Genomic DNA, 20,471 nt, shown 5'->3' on the forward strand with positions numbered 1-20,471 from the left:
GAAGAAATCTTGGATGGAATAGGATATAGTCATTGCCCCTTGGAAAGCAGCCTTACTGCATAACAGCACATGCTTGCCGTGAAACAGACTTATATCCTAACCATTGCATGGTTTTACTATGATATCGCCAAAGTGCCAGTGGAGCAAAGGCCGCTTCTACCGAGGGACGCTCACTTGCCGCTTCTATCGACCGAAGCGCCCCGCTTAGGTTGTGACGTTAGCTGCGTGAGACGTCCACAGCACTATAAAAGCTGCAGTCAAATTTGTTTGTATCAGTGTGAGCGGGTCTAAGTAGCTGTCGGCTGGAGAAAATTGCTCTTTCCTCTCGCCCCCAAACTCTCATTTTTACTGACCGCTTCTTTTTCGGCGACGGTCGCGGAAGGTGCACAGGAGTACAATAAGACGGAGGAGGCTTCCTAATAATATGTCCCGCAGAGTTAGGACTCCGCTCGAAGCGATTCCCAGACAGCAAACATTTTCCATCGGCTTGCTACAAAAGCGCCTTTTATGAGAGTCCGCCTGGCACAAGGCAAGTTTACCGCGTGGGCGAAGCGCACGCGACCCGCTTTACTATACCGAGGGTGTACTTCGACCGGAGATTTGTGTGTGTGCGTGTGAGTGCAATCAGAGGAGGAACCACATTTGTACATCCATCCTGTGCGATGGCCAACAGAAGCCCGTCATACTTGGCGTATCGAGGCATTTTTTGACGCTCCCGCTGCCGTTTTTCCGTCGTCTGCTATGTTTACGTCCCGCCCTGTCGACATGGTTACTGACTACGGGCTAATATTTAGCCCAAGGAAACCACGCTTGTGTGGATTGCCTAAGATTTTCCTGTTTAGCGTTCTGTGTGCACTCGCTTACGTTTGTCATGCGGCTAGAAATAGAGGTGAGTTCCTGATGCACAGATTTACGTGCTTCTTAAAAGTATTTAACCCTTTCTTTTTTGTGTGCTAATTCTTTCTTTATTTACTGTCAACCGTATTTATGTCATTATGTTTAAAAAACTACCTTTTTTGCCTTTCTCCATTTGATAAATTTATATAAATTTTGAATTTCTGTTCACTTCCTTGATTCAAGAAAGTATGCAGCTTTGACTGTCCATTAATGTTTCTGAGATACGGAATTTTAATTACACTCTAAATCAAATGAACATCCCTTTAAAATTATTCTGAATCTTTAATTAATGTAATTATATACACAATAAACTTCTGTTTTTGCTTAGAATCACGAATTAGAACAGCTAAAATAAAATTTATATTTTATTGAAGAAACAAAAAATTATCTTTAAGAGAAAGACGTTTTGTGAATCATCACAAATCTCTTCTATTTTTCATAGACTAATTCTTTTTCTAATATTCATTTGGGCATTTACGACAAGTCGTACCTATAGCTACATAGTACTTAGAAATCATTTGCTTTTTACTAGCAGCTGAATATTTTTAATATTCTCTAAGCTGGTCGATCGTGATCATTGCTTCCAACATTATCACCATAAAGGAGTCTACACACGACTCACATCAATATTTCATGGCGAATCAAGGAAGCACCTGCCTTTCTATTACTTTATCTATATAGTATAACTCCTGATCATGTGTTGTAGGAGATTATTTTATACACTTATAAAACAGATAAGTACACATCTTAATAACATTTATTGGTTGTCCTCCCAATTCTCACTGCTTAAATTTATCAGCGTTATTGTTTCAAGTATTAATTTTAATTACGCACCGAAAAACAACAGTTTTTTTATACCTTGAAACACTAATGTCACGTAATTATCTCATTAAGAGCGCTACCTACCGTCAGATATAGAAACTATCAACCACTGGAGAATTCGTTTTACATTCCAATTTGGATAACATAATGGAAAAGATTATAATATTTCTTTCTTTGAATTTATCCTCTTACTTATTTTTGAAGTAAACTGTTTGATATATATATATATATATGGAACACGCTCTATGCATTATTTTTTCCATTGACTTCCATTCCTTTTCTTCGTCTTAATTTGTTTCTTGCTCGCCCTGTAGACTGTCAACGTTCCTCAGACACCCACTAATGCTCCCTAATGTGTCCCAGCTTTGCCTCACTTTCATTCCTCCATCCCCTCACAGTAATGTGCCAGGAGAAAGTGTGTCGTATCTCTACTTAGCCGTCTTCGCTGAAAGATTTGGAACGACAGTAAGAAAAAAATAATGTCGTCAAATCAAACCCAGATGTATTCTTCATAGATTTGTTTATAATCATACATCCGGAATCTTTTCCTACAAACTAATCTAGCAAATCGAATGATTCTAGCGTGGATCAAATTAGTATTTTTTTTCATTCGGAAAAGATAAAAAAATAAAGCAAAATATTTATAATGCTAATGATGTTAGTCATATCTTAGACAAGTAGGCTTCAGACACAAGTATTGCTGTCAGTTTTGCAGCGAATTGTTAGCAGAGACCAAAAATAGATTTAGATGGAGATTTCGAACATAAATGAACGCTGAAGCATTTTATTATATTATTCATCGAACAGCTGAATGATTACTGCAAACATAGCATAGCGATAAACAGAGCACTAAATGTTTGATAATTGAAATCTAAAATAATGTTATTTCTTTATTAAAAATACAATAATAAAATATTTAATTAGTTTGTTTATTAAATATCAATAATTAAAATAATTTTGAATAAAATCAATTAAAATATTAATAGACCTTTTATTTATAATGTAACATATTATATTTAAAAGAAATATTAGCCTGTAACTGATCATTATAATTGTCCATTTTATTTATTTTTTAAATAAATTTTAATAAATGATAATTTTGTATGAAATTAGAGATAATAGATAAACAGTTAATGAGTTTTGTTATTGTTCTAGCATTTTTATAAAGTATATATAATTAGAATCTCTATTCGTCACATATATATAAAGAAGATTCTTTTAAAAGCACTTGATTATTAAAGATACAGATTTATTGCTAATAAAGTGTAAGGACAAAGTAGGTATATAAAGACTTAACTCCATTCATTCAGGTCACAGCTTCATTGCATATATTTCAATCGCCCACCTCCGAGACTATATCAATTTGATAAGGCACATGCTTATCAAATTGTTGGAGTGCATTTCGATTTAAAATATTTCCTAAGCTATTAACATTTCCATTCTGTGTGTGTGAGAGAGAAATATCCTGTAGTTAGTTCTATTTTCTACGAAACAAAAAAAAATCCAATCGATAGCTTCAGTGATTCTCGAATTATAGACAAATAAACCATTAATAACTATATTAAAATATTTTGTCATACTTTCTGTAACCATATTTCAACACACACACACACACACACACACACACACACACACACACACACACACACACACACACACACACACACAATCATGTCCTTAGTTGTATCTGCATAATCCTAACTCCAAACTCCTGGAATATTTAATAATGGAACTTGGGAAATGAAGCGGAAACCATTAGATACTTAAGATTCAGATAATTCGATAAAGATTTCATATTCCACGGTGAAATATATTTTTAAATATCTTATAATAAACAATCAACTACCGTAGGGAGGGTGGAGGAAAAGAGAGAGAAAGAAAGAGAGCATAAAAAGTTAGTTAAAGGAGAATCCCATCGGAGAATAGCAGAGAGAAAGAATAAGTCAAGATAATGCGCTTCCCACTGAAATTCCGTAAATTAGTTTAAAGTTGTTGCAGATCTAAAATGAATGATTCTCTCTAACCTCGTATTTTTCTCTTTCACACACGAAATGTCACCTTCTCGTGGAAAATTCTTTTCCTTGCAAGCGAAGAATTGGAAGAAGTCTAATAGGGGAATTACTTTCTCCAAGAAAACCTTTTCCGTGAAAAACAATACGTTGACTACAGGAAACTGTTTAGGAATGAACGTCATTTATTTCAAAGTTAATGAATATCTTGCTAATTATAAAAGAGAACTTCTAATTAGTCGGAAGGAAGTAGTTTGTAGATCTCTTTTAACAGATGCTTGCAGACAACCTTCTGCTTGGCGGATATTTCTCATCACAAAACATCATTCGCGACTGATTTTATAAAATTTATAAAACCTAGAAGCGTTTAGTGTTATTTCTTTATTCGTATATTTAAGTTAACGAGTGCATATATACGTAAGAATCTTAATTATGAGTATTGAGATCTAAATTTCTACCAGCATCATTAACTCATTAGGCATAGAAGAGTTGGAATCCCGGAAATCCTCCATAAGTTTTTTTACCCTTAATTTATTTATTTTCTTCTTAGACTTAAGGTGAGTTAGCTACTCTTATTCTGAGTTTTTTCTTACAGAAATGCGAATTTTTCATCCCAAAAGATTGACAAACGGGTCAGAAAAATTTACAGGCTTAAAAGCTACAGTTGCCTCTGCTGTTATTCCATATCACAACAATGCATGAAGTGTTGGTTTTATTTTAAGTTAATGTTCTGAATATTTTAGCACACTTTTCTTGAAATTATATTACGCAATCTCTTTCTAGTAGAAATATTTTATTTTAGGATATAATTCATTTAAAAGATAAGATAAATTAATATATAAATTAAAAAATAAATTAAAATTTTATTCTCTTTATTTTCGTAAATTTACTAGTAAACCTTTTATTTTTTAATATGATTTTAGTATATTAAAACAGTAAGTGGGGTGATTTAGGAGAGGCATTGACACCATACTCTTGGAGGGTAATGCTGTAGCTACAGCATTGCTGTACTCTTATTCTCAATGAAGCTCTAACTGAGGCTTGGCTATTGCTGTTACCCTCCTGCCATGATCAGAGCTTTAATAGCTCAATAACACCCTATCTCCACATTGGCCTTCCACAGATAACGGGGAAGATGAAAAGCATTCTTGCTTCGCCCCTTTAAGCCAGTCCTTATAAGGATTAATAGCCAATTACAGTAACAATCGTTTTAGATGTATTAATTTGGCTTCGTTGTGATATTTAGGATTTTATTACTCTATCCTACTTATTAATTCATCATATACGTTACATAACAAATTTATGAATTAGAATTTTTTTCGGTTTAATTATTTTCTTTGAATATTACATAAATATATACACATCAATAAGCTTTCTTTTGTGATTCATTATATATAGTTTTAAATATGAAACTTTTAATTCTTTCAGGTGCTATGAGTTAAAGTAAAACACATTTAAATTTTTTCTATATAACTGAATGTTGCATAAAGATATTTCTGTGGTCAACTGAGCATTTGAAATTGCACTGTTAATTCATCACTTTTCTGCTGTTTGAAGGCATTAATTATCCTACTGATAAAATGATTATTGATTTGTTTAGATTCCAATCATTAAACTTTCTATGAAAATCTCAAGTTAAGGGAAAGTTTTATAACATTTGGCTAATTTTCAATAGCCAATTCCTATATTACATAAATAGATTTATTTTTCTCGAAGCTAACAACACAGTCCATAAATACTTTGTAATTTACTTTATATTTTTTTATCGTACATTCCCCCCCCCCTCTAAATTTAGACATATATAGCAGACCATTATCATAATTGCATTTGGTGCAAGTAACGCATTGGATAATTTTATCTCAAGTATATGTATTCATCTGCATATTCATAATTGTATTTGGTCGATTATGGCATTATAGTTGACCATTAAGACAAGGCTTACTCAAAAGATATAAATTGCTACTAAGATGTTACGCATCACGTGACCATTATCAAAATTAAATATACTGTAAAAGTCGTCATTTTATAAATGTATTTTCAGTTCTTTAAATAAACAACAGTGAGCATGCGCGTTAGTAGAGTTCATTCCATACAGGGATGTTACGCATTATTATTTAGGAGGGGCTTGTTCCTAAACTATCTTACATTTTAAATACATAGAAGCCTGTAGCTAGTTATGAAATATCCATAAATTTCTTTTATGAATTAAATATGGCAGGTAAAGAGGCAGTCCTTTTAATACTATTATAAATGAGTTTTTTTTTTTTTCGTTCAGTATAATAATGGCGAATTGGAAATGCAACGCCAAATGTGTTAACATAACTTCTATTGTATACAAAAACATCTAGATAAGATCATCAGACAGAAATGTAGGATGAAAGCAAAACTAGAACTCTTTTAAACCCCCTGAGGGAGCGAGTCAAGGAACAGAGTACTCTTTGAAATCATCATACATTTAGACGTGCAAAGAATGAATGCCAGTTATATACAGGCGAAGATGTCAGAAGTTAAACTGACAAGAAAGATGAACATTTGCAAAGTTTCCTTTCAAGATATCATCTATAGAAATGAAAACGGAGATGCTGTTGACATCGATTTATTTTGCAAAGAAAACAAAACGCTATTTTTGGCATGCCAGGAAAATAGTAGTATTAAGAGATAAAGAAAAAGATGTAAAATATACTTTTAGTCGCAATAGTTGTTTATTTTTTTAGATAATCTTTTGCAAGCTTATGTAGGTTGGAAATAAAATATTCAAACGTATTAATTATGTTACCATCTCGATAAAATGCATTGGGGAAATCAACCACTTACAAATTTACAAAATAAATGGGATTGTATTAAGCGTTCTTTCTGAAACAAGATATTTAGACGACTATGGTAAATTTTGTAGTTGATTAAAAAAATGTCATGGTGAAAAATTGTTACATTAGAATTAGTATTCTTTTTATCTATTTGTAGGCAACAATAAGTTTAAAATGTGTCCTTCTCATTTGCACATCATTGTTGTTTGTATAACTATAAGAACCAAGAATAGATTTTTACAATAAGCACTTCAATACTTTTGCCACAATTTGAATCCAAGTATTCGTTTACTGCAACGAACTGTAAAAGTTCTCTACTGCCAACGCAATAATATCAATTTTTATAGATCAGCTGCAGCTATCAAGTTTTTTCCAAGTAGTTGAATGCATCCAAGCTACCAAGAGCGGAAAATGTCTAGAAGTCCTCAAATAGGCCAACATAAATATGCAATATTCAGAAATCTCGTTGCCCAGAGCTACAGGAATGTAGAGGTGGAAACGATATTAGATTTTTTCCTTAAGTAAGTCGTTCAACTTTTAAGAAGTGTTCGCCAATTTTGTGAAACGTTATCGTCATCCCAAATATTCATTCTCTCACTCATGACTTGGTATTCCTTATCCATTTCATTTCTTTTTTTTTTTTTTTTTTTGAAGTAGACCGCAATGAGCGGAATGTTTAGCGTCTTCATTCTCAGCTGTGTAACATGGTACTCCATGCCAGAGAGGATAAAATACAGCAGCAATTCTTAAAAAAAGGCTCACCAGTGGATATTCGAAGTCAGCGATGCGGGAAATGTCCTTACGATGAAGTTCTGAGCCAGCGAACACTTTTGCAGAGAAAGGCCAGAAAGCAAACTACTTCGTTCTTTGTCCCCGTAACGAAGGACGCTTGGTGCTTCCTACAAAACTCTACCCCACTTTCAATATTTCCTTTGAAGCATATGAAGGGAAATGTTTTACATTATAACATAAAGAAAACGCTCCCAAAAGGACATTAAATAACATTCGGTGCATGGTTTTAATCTTAAGCTAATATTAGATTTTATTGCTTGGTTTTGTAATTTCCTCTTCTCTTTGCTATTTTATACTGCGGAAACGACTGTTTTTTCCCATACTTTTCTTACATTCATGACTATTTCCTTTTTTTCAATCTTCATATACAGCTCTGGTCATGTTAGAATCTCCTTAATGCTTTACTTCCGGTTTTGTGACATCACTTCTCTTGTAAAATTTCACTGGTTTTTATAAAAGCTACAAAAGCCTATTTCCATGGCCATTTCCTGTTTGCTATTTGCCATTGAAATTGCACAACAAATAGAACTGTTTTTATACTAGCAAGTAACAATACTTAGGTATTTCATAAACAGAATTGCGTAATGAATTGTTGTTCTTCGCATTTGAGCCTCCTAGCGGTGGTATATGGAAACACAATGAAAAATTATTTATTTTATTATTATTATTTGTATTCGCACTTTATTTGTAATTAATTCTAGTTTTAAAAATAATTTTTGGTTTCTGTGCAGTTTATTAACATTTAAAGATACTAAAACGAGTAATAACGAATTGATATGAACTTTAATCAATAAATTATAACAGCTCATATAATTGATGACAGGCATCTTTAGTTGGAACCTGAAATGAGTAGCTAAAAATAAGTGCCACGACGTAAAAGCTCCAATAAACTTAAATGATAATTCTGGTAACCTATAGTAGCGAATTCTTTAATTTCAAGAGAAGCAACGCTTTGAAGCACGCGTAACATATTTTCTCACATGTTAAATATTTATGAAAGATGGGAGCTGCCTAAACGTATTACAAAAACGTGTCAGAACGTTAGAAGAAATCGGGCATATTTCTAAAGGAAAGCGCGCAATCCTCAGAGGGCTCCTTTTGGATTTTTAAGTACTAGTTGTCGAAGGGAAAAATGTGTGCTCCTTTTAATGATAATTTGAAAGATGTTTTTCTTCCTGGGTTAGAAATAGAGAACACAAAAGGTAACAATTTAAATAAACCATCATCCAGGATGGAAGTATTCTGCAAAGCATTTTGAAATGCGTTGACTACTTTTTTTTCATTCCATAGCATAGAAAGAAAGAATGACAAATATTTGTTTTCTTCCTAACTCTCTCTGTCGTATTTACTTTTTCTCTTCTCGCCAAAAGAGAAAAAAATCATCCTGGCCAGAGAAAAACTCACTTCGAAAAAAAAGAGAAAAAAAACAGTGTCTGGAATTTAACAAAATAAAAAAAAGTACGTAGCGAGAAGGCTGCAGAGTTGGTTTTAGATGTGAGATCTCTCGTGATGGATATGAGTGCCCCCGAGGCCTGTTCCCTTAAGTCTTCACTTGGAGAAATTGGAGACATTTTATCTTTGTCTCTTTTTGTCTTACTATTTTGCCATCACACACACACTAAAAGAAAGAAAGAAATCGACCTTTCCTTCAAAGCATTTTAAAGATAAACCATCCCCTTTATAAAAGCTGACGTTCTTCTTTAAGTCCACTTTTAGTACAGATGCACCGCGATTACATAATTAAATATATTTAAAGTTTAACATCAGTTCTAATTGATTTCCGGTTTCTCAATTATCTATTCACTTCCGGGTTTTTTTTTTGTTTTTTGTTTTGGTTATTATTGAGAATCTCACAAGGTAAATCTAAAAGTTCTAAAAAGAACTGGGCGATGGACTGAGTCCTTGACTCTTTATCCCGTCATCTGAATGAAGAGAATCTGTGTGGATGGGGATCGAGCTAAAAGCTCTAGTCATGGCTGAGTAACGGCATTAACCGAGTCTCAGTTAAAACTTCATTGGCTACAGCATTGCCAACCGTCAATCTGGAAGCCCTAAAACGGACTGGTATCAACAGCTCACCTCGCAAGGCAAATTCATCCTACTTTGTAGTACTAGAAAAAGTCATGCTAATAAAAAAATTGTGTATTTTATAATTCATGTTTTCAAATTAAAAAAAAAAGATTAAATTTTATTATTATAGTATAAAATTTTTCTTTATATCTTATTCTATAAAAATTAAAGCAAGCCTCTTTGGCACTGATACACAGCTACATGAAACTGATACACAGATGATGCGTAGATCTAGATTATTTTTAGAATAAAAGCGTAACGCTTAAAATGTATCCCAACACTAAAATATATTGAACGAGTTAGTTAATTAAAACACAATCATGGAATAAATGAACTTGAATTTGACTTGTATTGTGGATTATCGTGGATTCCGAACAAAATTCACTAGTGCGATCCACGTCTTCCTGTTAATACTCTACTAGACAGTGATCTTACCTTTAAAAGATGTGCCTTTCGTTCAGGAACTTGTGATGCCCAACTTGTAATTGAGTCGGCTTTAGTTTCCACTTCATACAACCTTTGGAAGAGTTGCTGAACTGTTATCACAGACTCTGTTTCATTAAACCAGTCTTAAACCTTTTGCATTTATGACTCTATCTTTGGCTGCAGCGATCGTAGCGCCAATCGCGTTCAATATTTGAATTCAGAATTGCAAAATAAAATCTTGCGTTGAGTTGGTTTTTCATTTACTTATTTCTTTCACTTCTGGAAAAATAAACCCATTTCTTATTACCCAAATCATTTTTAATAACAAAATTGAAGATATCATTTCAGGCTAGAATATTTTTCCTACTTTCCTATATTAATGTTAGAAGCAAAAAAGGATCGGTAGGACAATAAAATGGATTTAAACATTCATAAAAGTTCACCTCACATTGAGAAAAATTATGCATCTACCCATTACGTTTAGAAGAAAGAAATAAAAAAATGCAGCCTGAATTCCAAATCCTTTATTCACTCATGTGTAATCTGAATTCCTTAGTAAAATAAATGTAACCGCAATGCATTATTATTCTTAATTTATTATGAAATATATCTCGAATTACTTGAGAATAATATTATCGTATGTACATCGACGCCAGGTGGCGCCACTACTCGTCATATGAAAGCGAATGTAAATTGGTAAGAATGTTCAGTGGCACTACAAACCCTTTACTGTGAGTGCATTCAATTGCCGAACTTCCCCTCCCCCGTACTCCGAATTTCGTAGGGAAGGTATAATTTCCGACACCAAAATTGGCAAGCATACATATTCCAGTCTGAATAGCTTCGTATGGTGTAGCTACTCTGCATCCCCCCCCCCCATCCATTACTGGGGAACAGTCGCTGTGGAATGTCGAAAGGTAATGAGTACAATTCCCGAAATGATATTAGGACACAGAGAGAGTCATAAGCATTTCATCTTACATCTAAATCTCTGTGTAGATTGAAATTTCTGAAATGTCTACCATTAGGCTTAATCTATATGTGCTGTATATGGCTACAAAGCACGAGATACAGCGCTCTTACTCTCTCAGCAAATATACTTTTTACACGACATGCAAAGCTAAAGAAGAAAGTAAAACACACAAACACACGCATACATGAGGTTTTTACATTGAACAGTGACAAAATGAAATATCGAAGACCTCCCCCCCCCGCTTCTAAAGAGCTCAAAGACCTCAACTATCGATCTTCGATTGGATAGCGATTTTCCGAACGGTAATGGAAGCTTACAGCAAAGTAATCTCCACACATTCTGTTTCTACCCACTTCATTTCTTTCCATTATATTCTTTTGTGCGCCTTCATACTTGGTACTTTTAAAAGAACAGCAGGAGAAATACACCCAAGAAATGAGAAGAAAGAGAGAGAGAGAGAGAAAGTGGATTTGGTGAGAAGTCGCATGTGAATGACAGTCAGGGAACAACACGTTGATTGAGGAGCCTCAGGAAGCGTGAAGAGAGAGAGAGAGAGAGAGAGAGAGAGAGAGAGAGAGAGAAATGAAATTCAAAGGAACAACTCACTCTGCTCCCGCTAACAGTTACAACCTCTGCTATCACCGACTGACGAAATACCTCAACTCAAAAAGTGTGATTGGTACCCACAGAGGCACCGCTATCCAGAATTAGCCAATTTCACACGAACTGAACCATTTTTTCTGTTAAAACCAGAGTTCTTTCTCCCTGTGTGAAAATATCTCAATAACCAAATCATCTATCTCATCTATTTTTATGTTAAAACAGATCATTCGATCTTATAGGAAAACTGGGAACCATTACGTACAACTTAATTCCAAACTGAGTTGCGAATAACCTAAAATGTCAAGGGAGGGGGGGGGGGAATAAAAAAAACAATTATAAAGCTGTGGTAACCAAAGTGTCGTATTTGCATGTATGTGTGTTCATTCATCTTCAAGGTTGGAGTTTCGACTATGGTCTTGGGCTGGACTCGAGTTTTTTTGCCATTTATGGAAACACCTTTTCCTTACTCTGTTTGATTACATTAAAACATCTTATTTTCAAAGTTGAAGAAAAAGAAAAACTCCTTTAGTTCGGTAAACGATTTCATAGGATAACGTTATGTTTAATCAAATAAACGTTGGTTAGGCAATGTGAATGAATTGTCAGAGTGATGTTCGCATTCAATTTAATAACTTCGCAAATAATTAAGTTTTGCATCAGCCATAGAATCTCGCAAAGAAATTGCGAGAATCTGAGTACATTGTGGATATCACGTTTTAAGGATTATATTGATGTCAGGAAGAAAACGTTAAGACTAAAATGAATTGAAAAGTCAGCATAGTTCCGATTGATCACACTTTCATTGTATAGAAATGTATTCAACACTATTACAGGACATTTTAATCCGGTTTCTGTTTAATCCAATTTTAATTTAGTTTATGTTCATAATAAAATGAATGGTCATTGTTCATTTTTTTTTCTATAATATCTCCAAATTTGTTTTGCACGATGAGAGTTACGAATATTTAATGTCATGAAAGATCGATGAAAAAAAAGCGTTTCGTGTACATCCTGTTTTTTTTTTAGACACTCGGGTACATCACTTCATACAGTAATGCTTTGAACCTTTTACTGAATCCTTAACCCCGTCTTAAAGCGAATTGCTTGAATTGTTAATCACTAACTGTTTATGTTTCGTCCTTCCCTTTACATAGTAACATTCGTTCAAATGGTTTCATGTTTACTCGTTTTTTTTCCTCCATTAGGTCTCCTGCTTCTTTCGACTAATACATTTTTTGCGTGCACTTCTTCCACTATTACTTAATACGCATTCGAAAATGGACGTAAGGACTATAACATAAGCTACATCAATGACTATTATTAACCACCACCTAATATCGAAATAACATAAAGATTAGATCGAAATTACCTCACAAACCTTTTGAAGCAACATGTACACAAAAATGAATAAATTTTAAATAACAATAGTAATGTCAAAACAAACTATAACAAATAAAATATTACTTCTTTCAGAAACGAAGCTTCCATAATTGACAATTATTTTCACAAAATGACGCTCTACCACACCACCCAATAAAAATTTAACCGCTAGGTTTTTTTTTTTTTTTTTTTTTTTTTTTTTTTTTTTTTTTTGGCTAGATGGGCGAAGCAAGAATGCTTTTCATATTCTCCGTTATCTGTAGAGGACAATGCAAGGATAGAGTATTATTGAGCTATATAAAGCTCTGATCATGGCAGGTGAGTAACAGTAATAACCGAACATCAGTTAGAACTTCGTTGGCTACAGCATTGCCATCTATTATCCTACCTGGGTACCCATTTTAGTCGCCTCGTACGACATGCATGAGCTGGTATTTAAGTAAAGCCTTTTCTAAAAATTAAGACGATCCCCCGGACCACTCCCTACGCGTGGCCGAAAAATCATCCAACTCTGCGTTTGTTCCACTCAGTAACGGACCCCCCCACCACTGAACACAACCGCTCATATTTCAGGGAAAGGCATCCACCGACAAGGACCCTCACGGGTGACGCAGGAGAACACCCTCCCCCAGAGACTCAAATTGCTCTCTCAGGTCAGGGCAACCCCCCCCTGAAATCTAAGTCTCCCTCACCGTGAGCAAAATTCCGGAAGAAATCTAAGAAAGCGAAACTCTGCGTCCCATTTTAGTCGCCTCTTACGACATGCATGGGCTACTGTGGCAATTTTTAAGTAAAACTCTGTTTAAAATTTAGAACGATTCCTAGACCACTCAATGGTGGCCGAAAGATCGTCCAACTCAGCGTTGGCCCACTCAGTGACAGGCTCATCCTACCCCCGAGCAGAGCCGCTCATATTCCAGGGAAAGGCGTCCATCGACAAGGCACCACACGGGCCACGCCGGAAAAGACCCTCCCCGGAGACTCAAAATGCTCTCTCAGGGCAAACTCCCCGAAATCTAAGTCCCCCCCTCACCGGGAGCAAAATTTCGGAAGAAACCTAAGAGAGCGAAACCCTGCGTCCCACTTTAGTCGCCTCTTACGACATGCATGGGCTATAAAGACGCTATTTTTATTCCGGCCACCACACAGGAAAAACCACTAGGTAACGTTCACACATAGATTTCAAAAATTGTTATCATAAAAGAAAAAAAAAGATAGATGAATACTTTGAATTCTAAAATTTAATTTCTCAAATATTATTAATTTTCTTTGCTTATTAGAAAATTATTTTATGTTTATTTTATTACTTTAGACACAAACTTCCCTCATTTAAGAGCTTATTCGTTAATAACAGTAATTAGCTTAAAGCCAGTTTTAACAAGGACAAAAATCCCTGAAGAATTCTCACCTCTAGCCATTCATTTACATCTTGTGAAACCCGATGTCACTGCCTTTCTCAAAGTGACAAGGCCCTAATTTCGCCTTACATGATATCAATTATTGAAGGCGTGTTTTGCCATCGCTGCTGCAATCTTCTAAGAACATATCCTAAAAATCTCTTGCTAAAAATTTGTTACGATAGAAGCTTCGACAAAAAATAATTACTAGCCTGGTTCGTTTTTTTTTCTTTTACAGTAATTGGCACATTTCGAACTGTTTTTCTTAGTTTTTATTTCGTTCTTGAAAAGAATTAAAAGCATAAAAAAGTAGCTGTATTTAGAAATCACTCGATGCACTGATGCGCGAAGGGTAATTATATTAAAGAAGCAAATTCTTCTTGAGTGGTGTTAAGAAAGGCTGTTTCTTGAAGCAAAACATACAAAAGAGTTTATTGGAATATAAAAACATTATGATTAGCCTACGTGTTATTAAAAATATTTTCCTCGTTCTCTTGTAGATTAGGAGAAAATTTTAGAAATTACATTTTTGTAATGCGTAAGAGACAAAATTTTAACTAAATTAAAGAATTTTATTTTCAAAAAAAAAAACGAAGTTGAAAATTAGAATAATATTGAATTCTTGAGAAAATGTAAACAATAAATATTGTATGCTTTCTTAGAAATCACTAAAATATAGAGCTAAAGCCTCATTTTGGCAGAAAAATATAAATAAATAGAGGATATTATAGATCCAACCATATTTTATAGCCAATTAAAAAAAATTAAAATGTTTCAAAAATTTACCAGAGAGCTTATAATAATGCAAGTTTCGACATTGGAGTTGCCTTAATTTGCACTACTTAAATATCTTATAAATGACATACTTATATTAAGAAATAAAATTTCGATCAAACTAAAAAAAAAATGTAAAATATATTTCTAATAACTAAATAAAGTTAAAAATTAGAATAACATTTGAAGAAATTTTTGAATTTTAAACAAACACCAAAAAATGTAAACCTTAAATATCCTATTAATATTTTCTTCTTATAGTCGGAAAAAATTATAATGATAATAGACACTCTAAGCATCTCTGCTTCATCTCAGGCTTGTAACTTATCATTATCTGTTCACTTTTCTAATAAAACTTCGTGCATGCTTTTCAAAATAAGTTTTTATAGGTTCTTCCGGAGTACTTTCCGCACCAGAACAAAAGCCACAAGGCAATGTTTCGAACTAACAAAATGCTCTGAACTTGTATCGCGTTTTATCTCTTTCCATATTTTGTGAGGTCATAAAATTTTTCCTATCCTAAAGCTCCCACTGGAGATATGTCCATTAATGTTTCTTGAGAAAGTTTGCACCGTTGCTAAGGAGCATCCATCATAATCCAGATCCCATGTTAATGATATTAAGATGGCGAGCTTTAATGATCTCGGGGGACGCAAGTAAATTAGAATTGTCATATATTACCCCTGTGTTAAACTTGTGGCTTCTTTCGTTGCCCTGCTTAGCGCTTGAGGGATTTCTCTAGTTCTACGGCACACTGCGACCAGAATGGGTTTCATCTCGTCTAATTGGCTGTATTTTATATCTGTTTAAGCTCTCAGAACAGCCGCTGACTATAAAGATGACACAGTGTATGATTTACTATGAGTGGAATTCTAAAGGCAGGTCATAGAGAAATTACATGCATACAAACTAGGCCGCTAATATGTTTTAGCTAAATATAAGTTCATATGTTTAACGTTTATTTTCTATTTTAGGTATTTTTCCCTTCCCATATTAATGTTGTGGATATTATTTATCTTTCAAGTTGACCATTGCCAGAGTACTAGAGTCATTAATTTTTTTTATTAGGCTATTTGAAATTTCCCATCATTTCGAACCTCATAGCTATTTATATGAATGAAATATTTATTCATAACAATGGGCATATATCTCATTTATCCAGCATTAAGTAAAAAATAAGATAAATAAATCATCTAATGACCAAAGAACTTCGTTTTTATTACACCTTCCCATGCTATTCTACCAATATAACTCCAACCTTCTTTTTCTCACTATAAAAGCAAGAACTGCTGTAGTTCTAAAAGGAATGGCATTGCTGAGCCAGTTGTCTTGTTGGACATCTGTTCAATCACTCACACATAAATTCCAATTAGTTGGTAGAATAAATTCAGCTGTCATTTATCAGCTGTTATAACAGTCTAATAGAGCTTCCGCAGGTTCAGTTCGTTCAATCCTTGAAAGATCTGAGTTCGAATTCGGTCTATGATACGAAGAACCTTTATGAGGGCTTTGGAATCAAAGGTGAGTTAGCCGGTCTCACACGGAGTTGGAGGGGTTTTTTCCCCCACGAAAACGGGCAACACGGCTCTTCAATACATTTCTATTCTTTATTACTATTGAAAGGAAGACAACGGAAAATCGTCTTGTGGTATAATAATTCCCGAGTAATGTTGCATTGCTACAAACCATCAGGTAGAGGAGACCCACGAATACACATAAAAGACTACTGGTTTCTATTATCATACTATACTGATCCTTATAAAATCGAAAATTTGGGCTTTTGTCGTTGCTCTTCTTGGTTTAGTTCAACATCCTTAGTGAAGCAATCAGAAAAATAACACGATTCTAATTTGGAAATACCTGGATTCGGATCTGCCATATGGAACATGACATGTCTTGAAACAGTTAAAAGATTAGGCTCGACTTAGCCGATTAACCTCGTATCAAGGCTTGTTTTATAGAAAATTCAAACGTTTTTTTAATGAAAGCGCCACCTTGATGTGTTAAAAGTTTTAATAGCTAACATATACTGAAGACATTTTTTTTACCATTGTTTAATAATTCTATCCATCTTGGAAAGTAGTTGGGATTTTCGTCTTGAAAAAAAAAATGTTTTACCATTCAAAAAAACTGACAAAGTGGCGTAAGACCACACAACTGACAGACATAATACATTGGAATGTCATCTGAGTTGTCTTACACTAATCTCTTTCTATATAGTAAAATAGTTTCATTCGATCCTTCAAATGGAAGTAATGTTTCCATGGCAACAATAGGTTGTATTAACATCTTCAAGAGCTGAATAAGCCTACCATTAATAATACAGGGAGTAAATGCTTGCCACTATCTTTAAATGGTTTGCATTCAAGCAACACATGACAGAAATAGTCTTTTGAATTGTAAAAAAAAAAAAAAAAACGAAGGAGACGATATTTTAATGTGTCGCACGTCATGTCAGTTTAAAAATAAAAGAATAAATGGTAATTTTCATCATTTGTTGTTGCTCTTATATAAATATACTTTTTTCATAACCTAAGGTAGGATTCTTTATATATTCGACAATACACTAGCAATTTGAATTAGCTGAAGAGTGAAAATATCCCATTGGTTACAAATAATATTCCAAAGGATACATGGAATGGAAGCCAAAAAAAGCCACCTGTTTAGGTGGCTTTTTTTGGCTGAAAAGGATATGCTATGCAGATATTGCAATATAAGAAAGAAAAATAAAAGTGGAACTGTAACATTCATTTATAAAATAGAGTCATGACTTTTTGGAATCCTGGTTGAATACATCGGCTGTACTCATACAATACAATGCCTGCATATCTATCAATGGAAGTGTATTTCCCAACTGGCTCGATGACGCACATAGATCTGTTAACTCTCCTATTTACCGCTGTTATTTTTTATCATTATATCCGCCTGCAATTCCAAATAACTATATCTATTCGCAATAGAAAACGCAAGACTGTCTCTGCACATATTACGTCCATCTGTCAAAAAACACAAAATGAAAGCTCGCCTCATGACATCATGACAGTTCTTTTCCCTTGTTTTATAAGTTTACCTTCAATTTTTTTTCCTTTGTACCGTCACCTCTGCGACAGTATAATCACTTTGACAGACAGAGAGGGGCCATTGAAAGAGCATTAAACTAATGGAGAGGGGCCCCTGGAAAACTGCAACTGTCAAAGCGTCTGGTTGTCTGCTCTAACTAGATACCCACAGACGAAGTTGAAGGAAGGCCTCCAGTATACACCAGGGAGTTGGACGCAATCTTTCTCACAAGGAAAGCCCACATATCTATAATGCATCTGCCCGCTCATCTTCCGATAGAAATTAGTGTTTTTATTTCCCCAGAGAGGTCGTTTCTTGTTATTTCTGGTATAATCGGTGTGACCTAGTTTAAACTTGCTCGCGGTTTCTTTTCAATCGGTTGATTCCTACTTTTTCTTTCTTTCTTTCTTTTTTTTTAACCGTGAAAGATGTAAGCACCTATCGTAATTGGAAGGCGTTGATGTATTTAATGTCACAAAATAATGGATCCAGGTTAGATATAACTGGCTTCGCTATTCTTTCATAAAATCATAGTTTTTTTTTTTTATATATAAACATAGCTTCAAAAGTATTCACTAATATACTTCATATTAACTAGCATAAGAAGTACGTTCCTTATTCAGTTATTTTTAATTTTAAGAAAAAAGTGGGATTTATAAAATGGACGCATTATTGACCTCCTACGTAATTTACAAAACTTTTCCTTTAATATATTGTGGCCTTATTGAATCGTAGATTCAAATCGATTTTTTATTATTTAATTCAAAATTTATTCTGAAATAACTGATTTTAATTAAATCAGTCATTCGACTCCACTTCGTGATGAATTATTTTAATCACGAGTGGAGTCGAAAGTATTAGAACCAATTGGTTATTATTGTATGACAAACTTCATTTATTTAGTTTATCATTTTAAAGAGTGCAGTCTTTTATAGTGATGATTCCTTTCAAAACGTGTTTGCTAATATCAGGAATATTGCCGATATTATTAATTATCTGAAACAAAAGTAATATTTGCAATAAGCTGAAATCAGAATATTATCAAAATCTTATTATATTATTAAATATTATCACTATCAAACATAAATCATAATAATTTCTACTACTATACATTCTACCTACGAAGATCAGCATTAAATAAAGTCAATTCCAATTGCAGTTGTATTTAAATAACTTATATATTAAACAACAGTTTGTCGATAGATATTAGCTAGAAAATTTAAAAGAGAAAAGAAGTATCAAGACTTTTGTATTCTCTTCAGACATCTGAAGGGAATAAAATAAAAGCAGTTTTCGTACTTCTTGATCCTTCAAGTATTTTAGATTTATATTGACAAGAATCAATAAAATAAGATAAAGCATTACTTTCAAGTTTATAACTTCAATATTAGCTACGTCCTTATACGTCCTTAATATTAGCTTCGCCTCTTTAAGCCTCTGGCTTAAAGAGGCGAAGCAAGAATGCTTTTCATCTTCCCCGTTATCTGTAGAGGACAGTGTAGGGATAAGGTGTTATTGAACTATTAAAGCTCTGATCATGGCAGGAGGGTAAAAGCAATAGCCGAGCCTCACTTAGAACTTCATTGGCTACAGCATTGTCATCTATTACCCTCCAAGGATAGTTGGTCATCTCGCTACTTCCATAACCAATATCAGCTACGAACATTAACATTAACATTTCTGGCTAGATGGGTGAAGCAAAATTGCTTTTCATATTCCCCTTTGTCTTGTAATGAAAGAACTTTGAATGAAGTGTTTGTGAGCTATGTTCTCGCCCAATAAGGACAGTGAAATTAGCTGTGTTCAGCTGAACTTAAGATAGACTTTGGTCTTTTATATTTGTTGATTTCTGCTTCATTATATTCCGAGGCTTCCTTGATTAACGGGTTTGGATGGTTACTTGTCTTGGTAAAGAACTTCTCAGCTAGATTTATGAGAAGAAAGAGATATAAAGGATATTAACTTCTCTATGGATCTGGTTGTTTCTTATAAACCAAGGGGCACCCAGAATCATCCTCATGCACTTTTTCTGTAATCTCTGAAGTTTTAGAATGTTTGAATTTACGGTGTGGCTCCATGCTGGGGATGCGTAAGTGATAACCGGTCGAATTACCATCTTATAAATTGTTAATTTTGTTTGCGTGTCCAGTTTACTTTGTCTGTTGATCATAGGGTAGAGCTGTGCTAAGACGTCTTTGAGGTAATGTAATTAATATGTTTGCTGAATAGGAGTTTACTATCAAGAATCACTCTAAGATATTTAACTTCAGTCTGCCATGGAATCTTTACTCCCAATAAATAAATATCCTCCATGGTATGGGTTTTCTTTCTAGTAAACAATATAGCTGAGCTTTTCTGGAGGTTAACTTGGATCCTCCGGTCTGCCATCCACTTTACTAAAGTGTGTATGCTAGTTTGTAGTCGCCAGTTTTGGGCTCAGTGATCTTGCCATCAGTGCAGTATC

At 34.1% G+C, this 20,471-nt stretch overlaps 1 protein-coding gene across 1 annotated transcript in view; it reads left to right on the plus strand.

Moving 5' to 3' along the window:
- The first annotated feature begins 206 nt into the window (after nucleotides 1-206).
- LOC150095131 (uncharacterized) overlaps nucleotides 207-20,471 on the plus strand; it is a 343,889-nt gene continuing 323,624 nt past the window's right edge. Inside the window, exon 1 of the mRNA XM_090411119.1 lies at nucleotides 207-889. Coding sequence (XP_090267245.1) covers nucleotides 742-889 — 148 coding nt within the window. The 5' untranslated portion in view covers nucleotides 207-741. The remainder of the gene's footprint in view (nucleotides 890-20,471) is intronic.

The sequence above is a fragment of the Typopeltis vanoorti genome, chromosome 21, assembly GCF_054136105.1.
Source record: "Typopeltis vanoorti isolate ZY-2024b chromosome 21, IOZ_Tvanoo_1.0, whole genome shotgun sequence".
NCBI classification, from domain to species: domain Eukaryota; kingdom Metazoa; phylum Arthropoda; class Arachnida; order Uropygi; family Thelyphonidae; genus Typopeltis; species Typopeltis vanoorti.